The sequence below is a fragment of the Trichophyton rubrum genome, assembly GCF_000151425.1.
Source record: "Trichophyton rubrum CBS 118892 genomic scaffold supercont2.3, whole genome shotgun sequence".
Taxonomy (NCBI): domain Eukaryota; kingdom Fungi; phylum Ascomycota; class Eurotiomycetes; order Onygenales; family Arthrodermataceae; genus Trichophyton; species Trichophyton rubrum.
In genome coordinates this window covers 821,680-839,495 of record NW_003456426.1, presented here as the reverse complement: position 1 = coordinate 839,495, position 17,816 = coordinate 821,680, and the positions used below count along the sequence as shown (strand labels likewise).

Sequence of the window (17,816 nt, the reverse complement as noted above, 5' to 3'; positions counted from 1 at the left end):
CGATTGTTTGAGCCTTGGGGACTTGGATATTGATTTTCCGGAAATCAGAAGCTAGTCCGTGGCCGACGAAAACACAGCCTAGGTTGAGCAGTAGCCAAAGCTTTTTATATGCTACCTTAAGCGGAACGAGGTTGTGTGCACTTGTTCGTGGGTCTAAGTCTCCAGGTTTGATGCCCGAATATTGAGTGACATAGTCAACAATGGGGTCTTTGATGGTGATATAATCATCGATAAAGGGGGAGCTTTCGAGGGTACCGTTACCCCGAATAACGGAAACACGAGCGAGACCACTCTTGCTGGGTCGAATCATTTCGTGGGTTCCATCGGCTTTGACTTCGATTTCTGCCTTTTCTAAGTCCACGAATTCAGTGTCCAGGGCAATGGCAGTTCCTGGAGTAGGCTTCTCATTCGGTTTCAACACCTGACAAGACTCGATTGGGCGACAGTTGCTAGAACGTATAATGTTAGCTGATGAGTTGGCAAGATAGATAAACTCCAGGGTAAACTTACTTCATAGACCACTCGTAGAAAAGGAGAGTGGTGTCCAAGGCATTCTTCCACGAGTCATCAACTCCGTGTCTGGCAGTTGATATTTGGTAAGACAGCACACACGGCTGCTTCCACGGCTGCTTGAATGATAACACCTCATTCTTATCAACTTCAGTGACAAGGAAGTCGTTGAAGAGATGCCATTTGCTTTCCTCTGTTGGTGTGGTCGCAGAAATAGCCACATCAATGAAAGACACTAGGTGAGGCTTCTTTTGCTCTACAACATCAATCTCAGCAACTAAACCCACAAGCTGATAAACCAGCAAGTTAGGGGTCTTTTCACGTTTCTGCGCCTGAAGCTCTGCTCCTTCAAAGCATCGCATCTGTTTACCGTCGGTGATAATCCCGACTTCCTCAGGCAGCCAGCCGGGGATGGACCAGAACTGTCTGCAGACGGGATTATTAATAGCCGCATTAATCATGAGGACCATTGGCATTCTCTCGACTGTTTTCCTAATGGCGACTTGTTGATATCGTCTGCAGGTGCTGCACCAGCCGCGGTTTTGGGCTTCACGCTCGATACTAGCGCGGAGAATGTTGGAGAATCGGCATGCTGGGTTACGTGCTGCCTGTTTGATGTCGACGGCTGGGTATATAAGTTCGCTTACGAAGGTGTTGCCTGCGCGAACGATTTCGTTACGGCAGTACATGCATCGGACTGATTCTATGGCTGAAGTGGCAAATACTTGATCCAGTTGATCGGAGCCCGGGTATAGAAGTCTGTAGTCGTTGGATATCTGATTTAAGAAGAACCGGTTGACGGATTGGATGGTAGAAGCGAGTGATTTGTTGCTGAGATTTTCTTCCAAGAGGCCGAGGTTAGCTGCTTCTCTGAACCCGCTGAACGTTTTGAGCAAGTTTGTTGCTTGACAGCTTTGGCCTCTTGCTTTGTCTAGCATGTCGAAGAGAAATCCCATCTCACAGAGAAGACAGTTTTCGTAGATGCAGTTTGTCGCAGCATGATGAAGGGCGAGGTTTTTGGCAAGTGGGATGAATTTAAATAGCTGGAGGAGTGCATTTGTGAATGAGTTGGAGATGTGTGTTTCTAGACCGGAGAAGTTTGTCTTGTTGTAATACCTAGTTATAAAGGATGAGTACAGCTGCGAGTAAGTAGCGCAAATGGGGTATCTTACCTGAAATCAAAATCATCGACGCCAAACTTGCTATATTTGATTTCTACATTACTATATTTCAACAGAGGATCGTTTTCCGCCTCCCCATTGATCTTTAAGCCATCTAAGTCATCCAAAGGCTCTTTATCACCAAGAGACTTGGACTTGGTATGTGCTCTGGCCTTTTCACTTAGGAATTTGGGAGCTGCAAGTGCGGTCTCAGTAGTGGGTTGACACCGGGTGTTCTCGACCTGATATCTATGTGTCTTCCGTGGGTTCGGGGCATATTGGCCCATATCGCTTGGATGCAGGTAGGGGATAATAGCCGGATCCACCTGTTTAGGGATACTTCCTACCTCGAAAACAAGATGGCTGGGCCAGGCTGAAAGAAGGCGGTCGTGATAATATGGCATACCAATCACATTCAATGGGGTATCTGCGGACCAATCTAGCATTGGTGGTCGGGGAGTGACGTCAGGGAATTCTGTTTCCTTGCTCATTTCATTGAAGTGAATTTTTGCAGGAGACCCCCAGAGATGGACTGAGCACTCCGCATCGTTGACGGCCAGGGCTTCGCCGGACGGTGAAATCTCCATGCCCAGCATGAAGCTGACATTTGCCTGGCGAAGGCTGATGGAATTCGGATTCATGAGGTCGACGACTTGTAGTTGGCCGGACTGAGAGGCGATGAAGCTTGTTGTTTGTAGTCTGGGATGCATACGCACATATGCTGCTCCGGCGTGAAAGGGGACAGGGGATAACGGGGTGAGTGATTTCAGGTCGTACACGTTTGCAAGAGGGTCGACGATGGGCGTTCCAATATGCCGTACGGAAAAGCCGCAGGTGACGAGAAAGTCGTTGCGGGCATCCAAATCGTTGATAACCGCACCATGGGCCTTCCAGCTCTTCAGCAGAGTATAGTCTGTCAAGCTGAGGACGTGAACCGACCCTGCGTCCGTAGCGGCGCAGAGATGTCGGGACTTCTTCATGATGGTATAGTTTGCTTCGGCAGGAATTTTCTCCACCACAGTACCTTTGTCCAGATCTATAATGAGCATCGTCGCTTGACAGCCCGCGACGATGAGGCGGGACGGATGCGTAGTGAAGCTCATGCAGCGCAGGTCGACCATTTCCGAAACGGAGAGATGCCATTGTGTTAGGCCACGGCGGGAAGTCAGGTGAACGCTTTTGGACGATAGCGATATAACCCCCTTGTCGTGGAAGAGGAGTTGTCGGACGGGCCCTTCAGATGTTGGGTGGGCTTTAACGGACGTATATCGAGTTAATTCTGGGCCATGGAAGGAGGTAACGCGGCCCTAAGCTGCTAATTAGCATGGATCATATTGGAAGGACAGAAATAAGGGACGTACAAACTCGTTGCCAGTCCATAAAAGCTCCTGCGTATCGTCGAATCCAATCGCCGTAGCTACGGTGGGCAACAGATGCGGTCCTGGGGGCGGCACCACAATGCGCGACACCTCATCCCAGTCCGCCTCCATGCTGGTTCTTTGCGTTCTTTGTCAAATCGGCTCCAGAACGCTGTGAGCGTTGCGTATGGCGCGGCAATCACCTTTGAGTCGGCGGGGGTTTCGTTTCGTCTCGCTCGGCGGTCAAAGCAGCGCGCAGCGAGTGAGGGATGCGTCCGTCGAACTCGAGCTACCCGTACGGGAATAAAGGGATCTTGTTCATCCTCGTCCTATCGCATTATATGCACGCGGATGGCTATGCCATGTATATGAGGATGTCGCACTCTGTCGTGTCTTTTGGTGTCGTCGCTGGGCCGAGTCGGCGATGCTGTTGCGACAGTGCGGGATAACTAACTAACGGCCAGCAGGTAGTTAGTTATAGTTAACTGCTAGTGACTAGCGTGGCGATATAGTGTAGAGAACCATGGAACGAGCAGTAATTGACGGCAAAACCTCACCAAGTACGTCATCTACACCCGCGCATGGCCATCTGTGCAAGTTATTATTTCGATAATCACGTTGAAACTCGATCAAAGTCGAAGTTGAAGTCGTTTTTTTCCTCTTTGGGATTTTTGATCGGTTGACGGTCACGTGCTGCTGGCTTGCTGTAGAGACGATTATTGAACACAAGCCAGGTTGCGCTCTCCGCTCGCTGTAGAGAAAAAGAAATATTCACTACTTCCTATTAGATTACGTCTTAGCTATTAATTAGGCATTTCTATTGGCTAAGAATATATATTTCAATTTGTGCCTGCCCATTCAACCAATCAACATCACATACCATATTATTTTATTATACAGAGATTGAAAGGAGATGATAAAGATGAATGAAAAATGAAATAGAATAGTTAGGTATAATTTCTAGCTCTTTGCTTGTTTTTTTTTGTGCTATCTCTTGTTTTATCCGTTATCAGTCAATCAATCTGTTGTTCTTCACTCCTTTTGCCCAACCAGCTAGACTATGAGTCAAATTCCAAATCAACTTTGGCAATATATATATAGATAGATAGAAGAATTGAACACATGAATGCTTTAGATAAATGCTTAACCAAACGGAGCCCAACGTTCGAAAGAGCGCTAATATCTATCTCCTCGATCCCGGGCCCGCAAGTCCGGCCTTGACAGCATCAAGAATCATCTCCCGCGCGAGCTCGACGTTGTCTCTCGAGCCCTTGACTTCAATCGCTTCGCCGCCAGCCTGGCCCTTGGGGACGTTGATCCTGCATCCGGTCTTGGAGCGGATGGCGTTGATTTGAGAACCGCCCGTACCCACGACGAAGCGGTAGGTCTTGGGGTCGGGCAGGATCAAGTACCCTGTACAGCACGGCTGGGAGGCCGAGGCTATAGCGGCGGTAAGCAGCGCCTTAGCCTTGGTTACGTTCTCGGGCGAACCGGAGAGAACCCAGGGGATTGTGGTTGAAGCTGAGTCAGAAGGTAGACTGACTGGCTCGACGATTTTCCAGGAGAATGTGTCGGGGGTGGAGTCGTCTGCGTCAGTGATGAGTGGGAGAGAAGTTGAGTCTGAGCGCGACTCAACGGCTGCAGGCGAAGGTTTGGCAGGCACTCTGTGTCCTGCATGGTCAACGGTGACCTGATGGTTGTTCCGCAGTTGGCGGAAAAACGCGCCGTTGTCGGATATCACATGGTGCAAGTGTGTTGGGACTTCAACGGTTTCACCTTGCTGGTCCCTGAGCATGGTTTCGATGTGTGTTTTAGCTTGTTCAACGGCGGCGGAGGGACCCTTGATCTTCACATCGGTCCGGTTCGAGCCCTGTTTGGGTACGTCCAGAATCACGTTGAATTGGGATTCGAGTTGGCGGCGGGTTTCGCCTCCTCGGCCGATGAGATGACGATGTTGGGATTGAGGGACTTCAATGGAGATGGTCACTTGGTCCTCCTTCTGGCGGACGAACTCTTCAATTGCATTGATCAGGCTGGTGACTACTGCCTCCTTGCCTTCGAGTTTGATGGTAGTTTCATCACTATCAGCTCGGGGGAACTTGACCACGCGGGATGCAGTGCTGTCGTCTGGCCCGCCGCATTCCACAATTAGTTTACGTATGTGAGCACCTAGCATTAGTAATTTTTGTTAGCAAATAGTATTTCAATCATAGTTTGCGAGTCAAGAGAGGGGGAGGGTATAAGGGTACGTACCACCAGCACCAATGAGAGCCTTATGATACTTCTTATCAACCTCAATGGTACGAGTAATGGTCTCATCAAAGTCCCTAGCCCTAGCAAGAAGCAGTTTCTTCGCATCATCAACCTGCTTCTTCGTCCCCTTGAGACGAATCTCAACTCTAGCTCCGGCCTCGCCTTCTCCGGTCTCGGGTCCAGGAATGTCAATCTGTGCACCCGTTTCAGCACGGAATTTATCCATTTCTCGTCCCCGCTGGCCAATGAGAGACGGTATCTGGTCGCGAGCAACCGAGACAACCGCTGAATGGGAGTGGTCTACGAGCCATTGATAGAGCGAGAGGATTTCATCACGGGTGCTGTCGGCGCCCTTCTTGGGCCCGCGGATAATGACTTCATCGGCTGCTTGGGGGGCACGGGAACGAGCGTTGCTGTTGCCATTGGTAGGGCCAGCAGCTTCGCTTGTATCGGCTATGGAAACGTCATCTGGAACATTGTTGTTGGCACGAGGGAACTGAACACGAACATTATAGCGTTCCTGGAGACGGTTGACCTGGCTTCCCTTCTGGCCGATAAGGTCACGATGATACTGCGGTGCAATCTTAAGGACGTACGTAGCTTCGTCTTCGAGTTTCTTTGCCAGGGCGAGAATACGAGTCTTTGCAGCTGCGGCCTTAGCGGGTGGTCCCTTGATGTCTACCTTGCCGTTTTCGACTTTGATATCTACGTCGAATTCCTCACGCAGCTTGTTGATGTTTTCGCCTCTTTTGCCGATGAGGAAGTTTGCGTATTTCTGGGGGAAGTCGAATGTAGTTACATGGTTGCGTTCACGGTCATCGCGTTCCTGGTCAGCTACGAAGGTGGCTAGCTTAGCTACCAGGTTAGCTACGTCAGCGGAACGGCCACGGATGGAGGCGTTGCTGGCGTTGTCGGCAGCAAAGGCGAGACTGACGGGTATATGCGTCTCGCCGTAGCTGGCTTGGTCCTGGGCGACGAAACGGCGCAGTCTGTCATGGTATTTGGGCGGGATGGGGACAGACTGGGAAGAGACGTCCTTGGGGTCACCTAGGACCTTGTGCAAATACTCCGTCGCTTCACGCAGGGCCTTCTGGAAAACGGCGGCGTCCTCGCTTGAAGGGCGGCATTTGAGACAGGGGCTCTGGGCGGTGACTTCTTCTGGGCCTTCGTAGGCGAGAACAAGGTTGACCGGCCTATCGGATGCTGGTGGACCGACAGTTTCTGGAACGACCAGGTGCACGCCAAACTGTTCTTTGAGCTGGGGTAGGCCACGCGAGCGGAGGTATCCGTGCAGGTAGGGATCGACGGGCACGGTGGCCAGCTTTGACGGGGGCAGAGCCTGGATCAGGTTCATGATATCGGACCGGGCCAGAATCGTATTTTTGCCGTTCCGCGAGTAGACCTCCCAGGTGATTGGAGCGTTGGAGGAGCTAGCCGTTTCGAGAGGCAGGACGATGTGGGAATCATGCGTCTTTTCGAGATGCTCAATGACCCGTCGGTGCTGGAGATAGGCCGTTAGAGCGCGGGCATGGACATCCGGTCCACAGGGGGCATTGGGGTGCTGGCGCGAGACATCGATATTGGCCATCTGCATGCTGGTAGCCAGGTCCATGGCGCGGTTGACACCAGCCTCGATGCTCTCTGCAGGGCCTGTGATGGTGAGGAACTCGGTATCGTCTGATGGCGGGGGCAGGACGATGGCACATCCGGTGGAGGCCAAAAAGTCGTGTAGGGAGTCACCCTTGTCACCGACGATGAATTGGTGCTGTCCACGGTTGATAGCGAGCTGACGGAGGGTGATACGGTTCTGTAGCAGTTGGGCTCTGCGCTCGATCTGGGCGCGGGCTTCCTGGGCTGCCTGTCGTTCACCGACGATGATGATGTGCTGGTCTGGGTCGGGAGTGTAGAGAACCGGTCCCGAGGTCGAGGCGGGCTCCTGTGGAGGGGGACGGTGGCCCCAGGTGTGGTATTTTGGCACACGGATCTGGGTCTTGGTGAGCTCCTCCAGCCTGTTGATGGACTGGTTGTGCGGACCGGCAATAAAGGGGAAGAGTTCCGGGGCCACGGTCTTGAGACGGAGGCTGATGTTGGAGGTGCGTTCCTTGACACGGGCCTCGATCTCTCGGCGGGCCATCTCTGCAGCGAGGGCGTCACCTTCAATGGTGATTTCAATTGTGTTGTCCTCGTCATCGTCGTCAAGCGGTTTGGACTCGTCTGGCTTGGGGACATCGATGCGGGCTCCGGTGCGGTCGAGGATGCCTTGGATGACGGCTCCTTGACGGCCAATGATGTGTGGTCTGGCCGAAGCCGGCACCGGGACCTTGACGGATTTCTACAACAGTTAGCACCTGAATAAAAAAAAATAAAATAAAAAAATAAATATAAAAAGCAAGAAATAGAAAAAAAAAGAAAGAAAGAAAGAAAAGAAAAGAAATGATTAGATTAGATGGAGAAATGGCTTACCGTGCTGCCAACCTGCTGGGCAACCTCCTTTAAGGCCTGCCTGACGGCATCAACGTTGCCTGTGCCCTCGAAGATGTAGACACCACCAGCACCCTCCCTGACCTCGAGTCTGACCTTGGACTTTTTGCTGATATCTCTCAGGATATCAGACACAGGCTTTTTGAGCTCCGAGCGAGGCAGCATCTGGGATGAATCGAAGCGGAACTGGTCCACATGTTTGCCTGGAATGGTGAGCTGTCTTGGTGTGGACGAGGCCGGAGCCGGTGCAGGTGCAGGAGAAGGAGCAGAAGCTGGAGTGAGAGTAGTAGAAGTGGCGCTAGCAGCAGTATTAGCAGGAGAAGGTTGTGGTTTGCTGCCTCCCCAAGCCACAGGGACGGCGGAGGGACGAGAGGAGGCCTTGGGACCGCCGAGAGCCGGGAAGGACTCTTCAGATTGGACGTCGAGGGCAGCAGCAGCAGCAGGAGCAGCAGCAGGTTTAGCAGGAGCAGCGGTGGCAGAGGGAGGCGGGTGGAGGATGTCCTCTTCGTCGACGACATCCTCTACCGTGGGCCCCTGAGCAGCCTCCTGGGCATGTTGGGCCATGAGCTCCTCTGCGCGAGACTTGGGGGCACCGTTGACGATCATGCCGGTGTTCTGAGTCTGAGAAGACAGCATGGCGAGACGAGCGAGCTTCGTAGTATCCGTACCGTTCTGGGAGTGACTGTTAGCGGTGGTTTCTGGCCTTCAATGGCTTTCAATGGCCTTCAATGGCTGGGGAAGGGAACGCTTACAGGGTGGTTATCGAGTAGGTCGTGTGCAGCAGGGAGCAGGAGAAAAGACGGGCTGAGCAGGCGAGAAGATCACTCCATCGTCGAGCAGCACTACCAACGCATTCACAAGAGACAATTCAGACAGGACAGCAGGCTTCTCCTCTGCAGGACGGGAGAAGGGCGGTTGGCGGGCGAGGATTTGGCGGTTTGACCTGACGGTTTGACGGTCGAGGATGTTCTGGTTCGGGAAGTCAAAGATCGAAGTTGGCGCTGAGGCGACGTTGCAAGAGCTTAGTCAGCGGCAGTAACAAGCGACACAGCAAAAGACAGCAAAAGACAGGGCAAAAGATGATAAAAGGGGAGTCGAAGAGAGGAAAGAGATGATCGAAATGGGAGTAGAAGAAGAGGATAATGGGACAGGCTTCTTTTTCTGCTGTTACTATCATAAGTAAGTCTGGACTGTCTTCTGCCAGTCTGCTACGTCCTGCTTCTATGATACTAGTTGCTATATTAAGTGGCTGTCTCATTAGCAGCAGATGAAACAGAAGACAGCAGTAAGTAAATAAACAGTACATAAGAGTGAGAGTAGAATGTGAGCAGTCAAGAGTCGGCCATACTTGGTGACAGCAGGCAGTAGTTAAGTATATAGAAGTTGCCTGCTTTCTCTATTACTCTCTCTGTACTGCTCTCTCCTCTTCACTGATAATCAACAGTCACTCTACTAGCAGGTCTGTCTACTGCACTTCTTCACTCTCTCCTTACTCTTTACTCTTCACTCTCTCCTTACTCTTTACTCTTCACTCTCTCCTTACTCTTTACTCTTCACTCTCTTCTCTTCACTGTTAATGTAATTAATGTAATTTAATGTAATTTAATGTAATTAACCGGGGTAATTAAACGCAAACGAAAAGCCAAAATAAAAATAAAAAAATAAAAAATAAAAAACTTAAGCGTAACTTATTTTAGGTGTAACTCTTGGGCCTTTTTGGGCCTTTTGGGCGGTCACTTCTGGTCCGACCCTGTACCCGTCTGTCACTTACCGTACATGACGGTCTCGCCCTGGCCTGGTTCCTCCCTAGCACGCTAAGCACTCACCTGCTGTTCCGTGCCTGTGGAGTACGCGTCATGACAAGACAATACCACCTTGGCCCCCCAGTCCCCTCTCTTCTGCGTTCTCCTCCTGCAATTTGCTTGCTTTGGCTCTTCTGGCTTGCTTCTTCTGCTTCTGCTTCTGCTTCTTCTGCTTCTTCCTCCGCCTGGGCTCTTTTTAATCTTCACCTTGTCTCTGCTCGTCTTCTTCTCTCCTTCTTCTTGTCTTCTTCTTCTCTGCTCACTCTCTTCTGCGCCGTTCTCCCTGCCTGCGACGTGTCTGACCGTCTGGACGCCCAGAGCTTCATCCAAAGCTCGCCCCAAAAACCCTCCAGTCCTGCAGGCCAACTTCGACCTCCCGCCCGGCCTCACGCTTTTCACGATGGACTCCGAGCCATCGCCAAAGCCGCACCGCCCATCCTCGAAACTACACAAGCAGCCGCCCAGCTTCCTCCAGCAGTCCTCCTCGTCTTCTTCCAGCCCGCTCTCCTCCCTCAGCAACCTCACCTCGCCATGGTCCGTCAGGAAGAAGCACTCCTCGACCTCGCTGCAGCGCCATCCCTCCGCTCCCGTCTACCCGCGCTCCTACTCCGACAGAGAGCGAGAGCGCGACCAGGCCCGCGAGAGAGACCACTCCCGCACACGCTCGAGTAACTTTGCCTCCTCGTCGGCCTCCGTGGACCAGCTGGCGGGTGGTGGTGTTGTCAGCGGTGGTCCTCCTGGGGGGGCCAGTCCTGTCAACGGCGTCGATTTTGGGCGCTTACAGTTGGTCCAGAACAACACGCACACGCCGAACAGCAACACCAACAACATCATCATCAACAACAACACACAAATTATGCAGAACGGGAGAGTCTCGAGTTCCACGGGCGAAGAGGATGACATTCCCTCGACATCTCACAGCAACACCAACAACAACAACAACAACAACAGCGGTAACGAGATGACAGAAGAAACGATGGTGCCCAGCCGGCCCCCCATGCCGCACAGCTACAGATCCAGTCCGGAGGTCTCGCCTAGCCTTAACAACTCCGCTGGGTTTGGACCCTCTCCCGCCGCCACCACACCCGGAGCGGGTATTGCTACCTCGATTCCGCTCAATCGACAATCAGACGAAGGGTCGAGCTCACCCGCCAATCCCAACAATGCACAGAGCAGTACTGGCGGCGGTAGCGGCGGCGGCGGCGGCGGTGGAGGAGGAGGCAGCAGGCTCTCGTTGAGCAGGAAGAAGACCGGCTTTAGCAACTTCGTCAACAGCATGCTGGGCTCGCCGAGGAATATCAAGATCTCTGCGCCAGAGAACCCGGTGCACGTCACTCACGTTGGCTTTGACAACCAGACCGGACAGTTCACAGTATGCTCTTGCTCGCGTCACTTTGATTCATCACCACCTTTCTTTCTCCTTCACTATTCTATCCTACTTCACTTCCTATCTACTTCACTGTCTGCTTCACTATCCTGTCAACTTTACTTCATATGCTAACCTTCTCAGGGTCTACCAAAGGACTGGCAACGCATGCTGCAGGAGTCCGGCATCTCAAAGAAAGAGCAAGAACAGCATCCGCAGACAATGGTTGATATCATGAAGTTCTATGAAAAGAACGCTGCTGGCCGTGACGACGAAGGTGTCTGGCACAAGTTTGATAACGCTAGACTGGCAGACCACTATCATCATCATGAGCAGGTCACTCCTCTCGCTACCAGCCCCGGTATCACATCTCCGAGGTTCCCGCAGAACCACGAAGGAAGCTTTGAGAACCCCCGCGCACCGCCTCCCATTCCTCGACAGACCCCCCTCGCCAGTCCACCGCCACCTGCTCCTCCGACTTCGTCTTCTGCTCCTTCATCTATGCCTACTTCGGCTCCGTCCGCTCCAGCATCGGGATGGGTTCCAAATCGAGCAGCTCCAAAGGCTCCTAGACCACCGCCACAGCCATTGATCACTCCTACCAGTGCTGGCGCCTCTTCTCTCCCCTTTGGTGTCCAGACCATACCAGAGTCTGCTCCGCTACAATCGACTTCCACTCCGACAACTACTCCGCCAGCCACGGCTAGGAGCCGCTCGAATTCCAATGCCAACGGCGGAATCAGTCCCGGTGGTCTGTCTCGTAAGCCTTCTACGGCAATTACTTCGCCCGCTGTCTACCAGCAGATGCAGGAACAGGCCATTACTGCTGCTCAGCAAGCCATTACCAACAAGCAGATCGAGCGGTCCAGGAGTATGAGACAGCAGCAGCAGGCTCAACAGCAGCAACAACAACAGCAACAGGCTCAGCAACAAATGAATGAGCCATCTCCTGTCGACTACACGGCTCCGGACGGGAATTATCCCCAAATTCAATCCCAGAACTACCCTCTACAACACGCCCAGGGTCCCCGAGTTGTTCCAGCCCCTGTCCCAGTTCCAGCACACGCCCCTGTGCCAGGGTCAGCCCAGATTCATCCGCAACAGCAGCAACAAATGCCACTACCTCCCGGGGCCTCCGCTCGTCCGCGTGTCCGCCCCCGCCAGCCCCCTACCCCCACGATCGACATCCGCGCCCGTCTCAACACTATCTGCACCACTGGCGATCCCACCCGCAAATATCGAAATCTCCACAAAATCGGCCAAGGCGCGTCTGGTGGTGTTTACACTGCCTATGAGATCGGCACAAATCACTGCGTAGCCATCAAGCAGATGAATCTTGAACTGCAGCCCAAGAAGGACCTTATCATCAATGAGATCTTGGTCATGAAGGAGAGCAAACACAAGAACATCGTCAATTACATGGATTCGTTCCTGCACGGCGGAGACCTCTGGGTCGTCATGGAGTACATGGAGGGAGGCAGCTTGACGGACGTGGTTACTTTTAACATCATGACCGAGGGACAGATTGCTGCCGTTTGTCGGGAGGTAGGTCGCCTTTTCCCTAATATCTCTTACTCGGTACCCCATTCTAACTCTTCTGTCTAGGTCCTGCATGGTCTCCAGCATCTGCATTCAAAGGGCGTCATTCACCGAGACATTAAATCAGATAACATCCTTCTCTCCCTTGAAGGCAATATCAAACTAAGTTAGTCCCCTTGCATTTTTTTTTTTCTAACTGCCACAAAAAAGGTAAATTTCTAACGTCTTCCCAGCCGACTTTGGTTTCTGTGCACAAATAAACGACGCCCACCACAAACGTAACACAATGGTCGGAACACCCTACTGGATGGCCCCCGAAGTAGTCACCCGCAAAGACTACGGTAGGAAAGTCGACATCTGGTCTCTGGGCATCATGGCCATCGAGATGATCGAAGGTGAACCGCCGTATCTCACCGAGTCGCCTCTCAGAGCACTCTACTTGATTGCCACGAATGGAACTCCCGCCATCAAAGACGAGCAGAACCTCTCGCCTGTCTTTAGAGAGTTCTTGGGCATGGCGCTGAAAGTGGATGCAGAAAAACGGGCTTCAGCACATGATTTGCTCAAGGTAGGATCCTCTTTGTTTAGTGATTTGAGTGTGTGTAGTGCGTTACTAATAGTTTTTTATAGCATCCTTTCATGAGCTACTGTGAACCACTCTCTAGCCTAGCGCCGCTTGTTAAGGCTGCGCGCCAAAACAGAGCGCAAGAGAAGGCGCAGAAAGGCGGCGCTTAGAGTTGCTTACACAACACCGCCGCATAGTATGAGATAACATATTATATGCCATCACTACTTCTCATGTTTGCCCCTTTTTTTCCTTCTATCTCCCCCCTTTTTTACTTCACCTTTACCTTACTTTATTCCGCCTTTACCTTCTCCTTCTACCATTTTACTCCTGATATCTCTTACACCGTATACTATACTCCATGCACTTTCTTCCTTCTCCTCTCAACTCCACTCCGCGATACCCACAAGACTTCTCCCGCTTTACGCCTTCACTTACTCTCCGACCAACTTCTTCATGACTTCTTTGCTTGTTTTCTCTAGGTTATTCGGCTCAGATAGATCGGTTTTTTCTCCCCCATCATGGTTTCCCTTTTTTTTCTTCGTTTTTTTTTTTGCCAGTTTTTACCCCTCTGGGAATGGATCGATGGATAGGTGGTATGCTATGGTGCATCCGGGCCAGAAGATATGAGACGATGACTCGACTTGACCTCCCATGACCAAAATACAATGCAACACAACCAAACCCAAAGCAAACCAAAGCAAGCGAAGCAACAAGCAACAGCTACTTCTCCTCTGTTTCCACCTTTTTTTCCAACGTGATATGTCCTGCCTTGCTTTTTACCTGCCCTGCCCTGCGAACTGCGAAATATAAGTTATACGTGACATGAATATGAGATGTGATCTTTTCCTTTCCTCCCCCCTTTTCTTCGTTATCAACGCACCAACCTAGTTACGGCATTTCTTCTTGCTTATTTATGTTTTTACCACTGCTCTTTCTGCTGGCCTGATCTTGATCTGCTTCCTCGCTTACCTGCCACGTTAAAAGAAGCTGGGTTTTCCTTCATGTTATGTCCATCCGATATGTTCCTTTTTTAAAACAAAAATAACAGCGACGAATTTCCTTTCTGCTTGCTTCGTTTCCTCCCCTTTTCTTCTTCTCCCTGGCTTTGTCTTCCCCGCTATCCACCGGCTATCCATCTAGCTATTGTACTCGTCTTATCCTAGTGTGCCATTATCTATCAACGTCTATTCCTCTTCTTCTCCGGCTTCGTCTCACCTGCTACCAATAGATGCCATCAATAGAACTTGTTTTGCCCTGCTCATATCATCCGCTTACGTAAGGTCTATTTAAGCCACGTATTACGTAATTATGCCGCGCCACGAAAACGCGCTCAGCCCAGCGCTGACGTAATCGAAGCCGCATCCGCCGACCTTTCCTTGACGCAAAGCAAAGCAAAGCCAAAAGCCAGAAACACGATCCGAGGCAGCATCTCCAACTACCCTTACGCACGCACGCCGGACCCCTCGAACGGCTTTAGAAGATATACATTTACCACCACTCGTCCGGCGCAGGTTCTCGCCTCAGGTGTACACTACTACCGCCCCTCTGTGCGCACAGCATATCACACAGCTTGCTTGACTAGATATCTGGTTGCCTGTGCGGGGTTTGGCGCCGTACCTTACATACGACCGAACCTATCCACGAACAAACGAGGACGAATAAGCGAAGACCGAAGAAGGTACTGCGCGGAGCTGTTTTTCGATATGTTTCGTGTGCAGCAGAATGCATTTGATGATGCTGTCGGTAGGGTTCATGCGGTTCTTTTCATGGCTCTGTGCAGCTGACGACTGATGCTAACTGCTGTTTGCTACTATAGCTAAGGCGACGGATGAGAATCTGACCTCAGAGAACTGGGAGTATATCCTTGTACGTTATACGTACCTAGCCCATGGGTGATGCTGGGATTAGTAGCTAACGGATAAACCCTGGTAGGACGTTTGTGATAAAGTGTCGTCGGATAGCTCTGGGTAAGGGGGATCGTCCGCTATTATTAGATTGGGATGGAGGGTGGAGCTTACTGATGGAAACATAGAGCGAAAGATGCTGTTGCTGCATTGATCCGAAGACTGGCACATCGAAATGCGAATGTTCAGCTTTACACGCTTGAGGTACGTTGGATGCGGGTGGGGGTTGTTATGGTCTATCTAACCATTACTGACGCCGGTATAGCTTGCAAACGCCTTGTCACAGAACTGCGGACAGAAGGTGTACCAGGAGCTGGCCTCTAAGAGCTTTACAGATGCGCTTCTACGACTTGCAAATGATAGGGTAAGTGTGTCCCCTCGAATACTGTTAAGCGGTCTCGCTAATGGATGGTTATAGAACACCCATCAGCAAGTAAAGTCGAAGATACTAGAACACATAGAGCAATGGACGGAGATGTTCTCTAGTAATCCTGACCTAGGGATCATGGAACAAGCCTACCTTAAGCTCAAGTCTCAGAGTAAGCCTCTTGCATCGGTCTCTTTGAAAAGTGCGACCTCCGATTGGTTTCCGGGCTAACGGGCCGCAGACCCAAACCTTCAACCCCCGTCCAAACCGACCAAGCGGGAAATAACAGAGTTGGACAGACTAAAGGAGGAAGAAGAGCTGCAGATGGCCCTTGCGCTGTCCGTCAAGGATAAACAACCCGCCACCGAACAGCAGCCATCAAACAGCGAGTCCTTCCAGCAAGCATCTGCTGCAGAAGGGTCCAATACTGCATCTACATCTCAACCTACAGCCATTGCATCGGGTACCACGGCCGCCACCGTCTCTCGGGTTCGAGCATTATACGACTTTCAGCCCTCGGAGCCAGGCGAGCTTCAGTTCCGAAAGGGCGATGTCATCGCTGTTCTGGAATCGGTGTACAAGGATTGGTGGAAGGGTTCTCTCCGCGGCCAGACCGGCATCTTCCCTCTGAACTATGTTGAGAAACTCTCGGATCCCACGCAGGAAGAACTTCAGCGGGAGGCGCAGATGGAAGCAGAGGTGTTTGCGGAGATCAAGAATGTCGAGAAATTGCTGGCCCTCCTCAGCACGAGTAACTCGGAACTAAATGTGCAGGAAAACGAGGAAATTACCACCCTCTACCATTCTACTCTAGCCATTCGACCGAAGCTGATCGAGTTGATCGGCAAGTACTCCAAGAAGAAAGGTATGTCGTCTGGGTTTCCTATGATACGAGGGGATATCGAACTAATGTGAATAGATGACTTTACGCAATTAAATGAAAAGTTCATCAAAGCTCGTCGGGATTACGAAGCTCTGCTTGAATCTTCAATGGCGCATCCTGGTCAGCCGCAGTTTGGTCGTCCGCCGCCTCAGGCTGCTTATGCGTACCCACCTTCCGGGGTACAGCAGTACCCTCCTGGCCCACAGCAGCCTGACCAGCGATACTTTACTCCCCGTCCAGGTAAGGAAATGCAGCCTTTCAAATTCGAAACCAGAGAGCCTGGGCTGATCATGTTTATAGGAGCTCAAAATGCGCCACCGTCTAATGACCCTTCAGCATACTATGGCGCTGGCGCTGAGCAATCTGGCCCGCCATACCCCTCAGCCGCTTCTCCTGAGAATAGAAAACATACACCTGTTCCCGGCCAGCAGGGTCAAGATGCCTACAGCAACCCACAGACACAGTATACGATACAGACCAAGTTAGACCAGCCACAGGAACTCAGTACATCGGCATACGACTCTCCTCAAACAGCAACCAACCCTAATGCCCGACACTCCTACCATCCACCTATGCATGAATCCCAGCCTTCTGCAACCCATCCGCAGCACTATCCACACCCACAACAACCCGTCGCCTACCCACCACCAGGCGGTGCATCCGCACCCGCTCCTGACCTCAACAACCAAACTGTCCAAACTGTCCCTCCTGGTTCCAACCCTCAATACCCCATGCCACAAGACCAGTCGCAGCAGCAACAACCACAGCATGGCCCGCCTCCAACCCACCCGCCCCCTTCAATCCCACAATCCACTTCCCCCCAACCTCCTTACCCAAGCTACCCTGCTCCCACGCCATCTGCTCCTGGAGTTCCCCCGGGGTTCCAAGCTTACCACCCCCAGCAGCCAGGGGGTCCAGTGAACCCTAACCCAAACCCCAGCCGGTATTACCGATAATTTTTTTCTCACCTGATATTCTTGTACTCACTCACGCTCGCTAAATCTTTTGATCTAGGTAATTCGGAGGGGCGGCCTTTCGGCCAAATTACGAGTATCTATAAGCGTGCTGGGGAAATCGTTTTATCTTCTAGCGTCTTACTTGGGTCCTCAATTCTCTACATTTGTCTTTTCCTGGCCACTGCTTCAAAGCTGACATACCGGTCTCAATATAAAATGTCTTCCTTTTTTTTACGCAACAATTCAGGGGTAAGGCGCATTACCTCGAACCAATAAAGTTTAAAATCTCCGATAAAGTGTAAAGTTAGTAAGCGCTTCCGCCCGGTAAACCTTAAATGTACCATATTTCATTGGCCAAGTCTTAAACCCCTTGGATTATTCAGCCAATTTCGGTCCATCGGAAAAGCGAGGTCAGAATAAATATCCAGCGCCCTTATCGCCTTTAAAACAACCTCGAACAAGCTACAAGCACCGCAATGCGATTAGGAATATGGCAGAAGGTTACGTTCCCGTCGACAAAGATGAAGACGACTCACATAGTATACGCTCCACTCACGTAACTCCAGACGACCATACGATCGAACAAGGCATTGAATACACCCCCGTCAGCGCATCCGTGCTGATCGGCTCGGGCATTTCGCTCCACCCCGACTACGACAGTAACGGATC

At 51.5% G+C, this 17,816-nt stretch overlaps 4 protein-coding genes across 5 annotated transcripts; 2 read left to right on the top strand and 2 right to left on the bottom strand.

Annotated features, from left to right (window-relative positions):
• Positions 1–51: 51 nt before the first annotated feature.
• On the bottom strand, positions 52–2,791 carry TERG_11934 (PAB-dependent poly(A)-specific ribonuclease subunit PAN2; the record flags this gene model as incomplete). Its single annotated transcript, XM_047750970.1, has 4 exons — positions 52–78; positions 116–449; positions 511–1,626; positions 1,683–2,791. The coding sequence occupies 4 exons, from the start codon at positions 2,789–2,791 to the stop codon at positions 52–54; spliced, it is 2,586 nt and encodes an 861-aa protein (XP_047605813.1).
• A 610-nt stretch (positions 2,792–3,401) lies between these two features.
• On the bottom strand, positions 3,402–8,721 carry TERG_03043 (uncharacterized protein). Of its 2 annotated transcripts, XM_003235943.2 has the most exons (3): positions 7,745–8,721; positions 5,282–7,613; positions 3,402–5,197 (listed from the first exon to the last, which is right to left on the bottom strand). In XM_003235943.2, the coding sequence occupies exons 1-3, from the start codon at positions 8,396–8,398 to the stop codon at positions 4,212–4,214; spliced, it is 3,972 nt and encodes a 1,323-aa protein (XP_003235991.1). In that variant the 5' UTR covers positions 8,399–8,721; the 3' UTR covers positions 3,402–4,211. The 2 variants fall into 2 exon arrangements, with proteins under 2 accessions (XP_003235991.1, XP_047605812.1); XM_047749497.1 differs by having other exon boundaries at positions 3,402–7,613.
• Positions 8,722–9,964: 1,243 nt separating this feature from the next.
• TERG_03042 (STE/STE20/PAKA protein kinase) lies at positions 9,965–13,204 on the top strand (the record flags this gene model as incomplete). Its single annotated transcript, XM_003235942.1, has 5 exons — positions 9,965–10,936; positions 11,075–12,475; positions 12,536–12,635; positions 12,703–13,037; positions 13,100–13,204. 5 exons carry the CDS (start codon positions 9,965–9,967, stop codon positions 13,202–13,204), a joined length of 2,913 nt encoding a protein of 970 aa, XP_003235990.1.
• Positions 13,205–14,740: 1,536 nt separating this feature from the next.
• On the top strand, positions 14,741–17,147 carry TERG_03041 (ESCRT-0 subunit protein HSE1; the record flags this gene model as incomplete). The annotated part of the gene is made up of 9 exons (XM_003235941.1): positions 14,741–14,780; positions 14,854–14,903; positions 14,970–15,004; positions 15,070–15,145; positions 15,207–15,305; positions 15,360–15,480; positions 15,550–16,173; positions 16,228–16,431; positions 16,492–17,147. The coding sequence occupies 9 exons, from the start codon at positions 14,741–14,743 to the stop codon at positions 17,145–17,147; spliced, it is 1,905 nt and encodes a 634-aa protein (XP_003235989.1).
• Positions 17,148–17,816: the final 669 nt, after the last annotated feature.

Coding starts and splice junctions, on each gene's coding strand:
- TERG_03043 (XM_003235943.2), bottom strand. CDS start 8,398: ATGCTGTCTTCTCAGACTCAGAACACCGGCATGATCGTCAACGGTGCC. Junction 7,614..7,744: donor CCCAGCAGGTTGGCAGCACG/GTAAGCCATTTC, acceptor TAACTGTTGTAG/AAATCCGTCAAGGTCCCGGT. Junction 5,198..5,281: donor GGCTCTCATTGGTGCTGGTG/GTACGTACCCTT, acceptor TACTAATGCTAG/GTGCTCACATACGTAAACTA.